The sequence below is a fragment of the Nanorana parkeri genome, unplaced genomic scaffold (genome assembly GCF_000935625.1).
Source record: "Nanorana parkeri isolate BGI_ZX_2015 unplaced genomic scaffold, ASM93562v1 scaffold1237, whole genome shotgun sequence".
Lineage (NCBI taxonomy): Eukaryota > Metazoa > Chordata > Amphibia > Anura > Dicroglossidae > Nanorana > Nanorana parkeri.
The window spans coordinates 34,291-38,408 of NW_017307505.1; the positions used below are offsets into that span (position 1 = coordinate 34,291).

A 4,118-nucleotide genomic window follows, 5' to 3' on the forward strand; every position below is an offset into this window, starting at 1 on the left:
AACATATTATCCACAAAACACAAAGCGTGCGCAAAAAATAAATAAACGGCGCGCATCTCTCATGATGAAAAGGAAAGCAGAACGCCGGCTGCTCATTGGCCCCCGGGGGCCCCGGAGAGGGGAACATACAGCCATGCAATATTTACATTGTGGTCGGCAAACGCGGCTCTCAGCAATCCTGGCGGCCCAGAGTCTGCTCTCCCCCACCCATCAGCATTATAGGAAAAGGGGGGCCCTGGGGCCACTTACTTCGCTTTCTTGCTCTCGTACAGCCGGTGCGAGGAGGGGGCGCGACAGTGCGGCCGTTTCCTGGGCCGTCCCGGTCCTCTCCGCACGGGGCTTCTGGAGATCTCCTCCTTCCTGCGGGGAGAACGGAAGATCAGGAAGAGCTCCGAGATCTGCATCCAAAAAGGGTTTTCTTTTGGGTTACAATGTCTGTCTGGTTTTTGAATTGCAGTCCGTGTCACCATTGAGGAGATTAACTCTCACTTCCTGTAATGGTGACACGAGGTCAGTGGAACAGGAAGTAAAAAGGGAAATCTCTCCGATGGAGACCGCAACAACCGTTCCAATACACTTAGAAAAAAAAAACTAGAACATTTGATAAGCTTTTATTGCACTCTGTGACTTCCTGTCCCTGTGATCCCTCCTCCCCACAGTCCCTCACTTCCTGTACTGGTGACAAGAGGTCAACGAAACAGGAAGTAAAGAGAAATCTCTCTGATGGGAACTGCAACGATCGATCTAATACACAAAAAACTAGAACCTTTGATGAGCTTTTATTGCACTCAGTGACTTCCTGTCCCTGTGACCCGCTGCCAGCCCACACAGTCCCGCACTTCGTGTACTGGTGACACAAGGTCAGTGGAATAGGACGTAAAGAGAAATCTCTCTGATGGAGACTGCAACGAACGTTCCAATACACTTTGCAATAAAAGCTCATCAACGGTTCTAGGCTTTTTTTCCCTAAGTGTATTAGAATGTTCATTGCGGTCTCCGACAGAGAGCTTTCCCTTTACTTCCTGTTCCACTGACCTCGTGTCACTGGTACAGGAAGGGAGGGACTGTGGGGGGCAGGAGGTTCACAGGGACAGGATGTCACTGAGTGCAATAGAAGCTTATCAAAAGGTTCTAGTTTTTTTTTCCTCTAGGTTACTTCGCAGCCATGTGACCCTCCCCCCCGCAGTCCCTCACTTCCTGTACCAGTGACATGAAGTCAGTGGAACAGGAAGTAAAGGGAAATCTCTCTGATGGAGACCGCAATGAACATTCTAATACAGTTAGGGGAAAAAAGAACCTTTGATAAGCTTTTATTGCCCTCTGGGAACCCCCCCACACACACACTCCCTCACTTCCTGTACCAGTGACACAAGTTCAGTGGAACAGGAAGGGGAATCTCTCTGATGGAGACCGCAATGAAACTTCTAATACACATAGAAAAAAAGAAAACAAGAACCTCTGATAAGCTTTTATTGCCCTCTGTGACCCCTGCCCCCCCACAGTCCCTCACTTCCTGTCCTGGTGTCACCGTAATGTCGGTAGAAATACAGATTGAGAGGATAAATCCCCAGCACAGAGACAGATCACAATAAAACACTGACAGATGTTGTAACCCTTCACCACCCCTTAAAAAAGAAGAAGAAGGTCTGACCTAAGTTTTGCTTTATTTTTGTGAACCTTAGAAATTTTAAAAGGGTTACGAACCCATTTTTGTTTACTATATAATCTTTTACAATGTAACACAGAGATCATGAACATTATAAGCAATGGATGGAAAAAGGATTCCCACAGCACTGCGGGTTACCCAAAGAGACCGGACAGCAGGAGACGTCTCCCTTCAGACTCTCTGTCTCTGACTGAACGGAGGGGGGAGGAGCCACTGCACTAACACTTTCACCTGAGTGTGTGAATTCTGTCTTGAACCTCTAAGCTCTGTGTTTTTTTAGGACATGAAGGAGAATCAGGAACACTTGAAAGGAAGCCCCTAAAGCTCCTCCCACTGCCAGGAAATGATGAGGCACAATATTGATCAGCAATATTTAATAATTGGCTGAGAGACAGGATGAGGGGGGGGGGGACCTAAGGAGAACTATGGGGGAAAAACCCTGACCCCATAGTTCTCCTTTAATATCATAAATCAGTGTGCAGTCCCGGTCAGTGTTGGTGTTTTAACCAATCAGATGGTTACATTGTCGCTGTCATTCACCTCTGACTTGACGTAGCAAAATGATAGAAAGTGTCTGACGCAGAGGTGGGCGACTCCGGCCCCCCAGCTGCGCTTTAACTACAAATCCCATGATGCATCTGGGAGTCATGCCTGTGGCTTGTCAGTTTTGCAATGCCTCATGGGACTTGTAGTTCCACAACAGCCGGCGTGCCAGAGTTGCCCACCCCTGGTCGAGCAGGTCACAACAGACAATACAGATATGATGCCAGACACGTTCATGTGTGCGGCGCCCAGACTGTATGACAGGGTGACAGGGTGACACCCCCGCCGTGTCGTCATCACGCATGCACACCCATCTGATTGACGGCTGCCGGCGGCCATCATGGTGATGGGCGCCGGCAGAGAGAGGAGGGGACGGGATGGGGTATGCTGCCGGGTCCCCACCCTCTCTCCTGACACTGTCCATGACTGAGTGCCCGACTTTTTAGAGGGGGTGACTGTCAGTCATTTTGGTGTCACCCCTGCAATGGTAACACCCGGGTGTGGGCCCCCCCTTGTGACGCCACTGTGCGTCAGGGTCGGTCTCGGGCGTCTATCGCACAGCGTTCACTCACTCGTGGTCGTGCCGCCTCTGCAGTTTGGCGAGCTCCCGCTGCTTCTCCTTGTACTGCCGCTGGATCTCCGCCAACTTCATCCGCATCTCCACCTCCTGAGTGTCCAGGTGATCTATGGCGGCCTTGAGTGGACAAACCTGTGTGTGGGGTAAAAGGGCATTAAACAGCTGCGTGGTCGGACAGCAATGCGTCATATGCGCTGCATTCAAAATACCGATGCAAGAGAGCCAACAGTCACAGGTTCCACTTCCTCTTACTGCCCAGTACATAGAGTGGACCTGGCATGACACTGACACAGGTATGTATTCTCCCCCCAATAATACCTTCATCTGCTTTTCTCTCCCGAACTGTGGCACCATCTTTGTTCAGGCATCACCCAGGGTCACCATCTACCTTCCTGGACTGAGATGCCGGCTCAGAGATGACACAAACCCTGTAAATCCTGGTGTCTGTGCAGTTCTTGTTCACAAATGTCTGACACCGATCAGCCCCTGCTGCAGCCTCTTACCTTGTGACATGCCACAAAGTGTCTAAAATGCTTCCTCCTGCCTGCAGCAGACTGATAACTGGGGGAGGGGAGACTGAGGAAATGCTTCCTCCTGCCTGCAGCAGTCTGATCACTGGGGGGAGGGGAGACCGAGGAAATGCTTCTTCTTGCCTGCAGCAGACTTGAAAAGTCATAGTCCACTTTAATATGGAACAATACCCGTAGCTGCCGAAATCTGGGGGCTGCCATTATCACCTAAATATCCCCGGCCTTGCGAGTCATTGACCGCCGACAAGCATAGAAGCAATAGAAGAGACAATAATTTGGGGGTTTTCAGATGCTGGTGGAACCTTCTGAACCCCCAAAAACAAACAAAATACAACAAATGGGCTTACCGGCTTTGTTTTCGGCGTCCAGCTGTATGTCCTGCGGGACAGCCGAACGCGCGGAGCGGCGGCGGGGCAGCAGGCGAGGTGACACGCTGGTTTAGCACCATCCGGAGTATCGGCTTCGGCCAAAGACCAGGCGGCAGCAATGGTAGCGAAGACCTGAAGATCGGAAACCGACAAATCATCTTCACCGGCTGCAAAGAGAGAAAAGTGGGAATAATTAGTGGGAATAATTAGGAGAGCGACCGATGTAACTACAAAACACAGAGCCGCTCTTCCAACGCAAAGGAGACTCCTGAGGACAGGGATGTCATCATCATATCTATCCGGGGATTATTGTTCCCGCCCCTCCCCCGGAGACATCCGCTAAATACAATGTACAAATCTTCAATACCTTTCCTTCACTTCTACCGGCAATAGTACGTTACACAAAGAGGGCGACGGACACAGCAGACCGAACA

At 50.5% G+C, this 4,118-nt stretch overlaps 1 protein-coding gene across 1 annotated transcript in view; it reads right to left on the reverse strand.

The window, feature by feature from the left end:
* Positions 1 to 4,118, reverse strand: part of BAHCC1 (BAH domain and coiled-coil containing 1) — a 103,562-nt gene that overhangs the window by 29,862 nt on the left and 69,582 nt on the right. Inside the window, 3 exon segments of the mRNA XM_018568741.1 lie at positions 250 to 360; positions 2,782 to 2,918; positions 3,664 to 3,851. Of these exon segments, the coding sequence (XP_018424243.1) occupies positions 250 to 360; positions 2,782 to 2,918; positions 3,664 to 3,851 (436 nt within the window).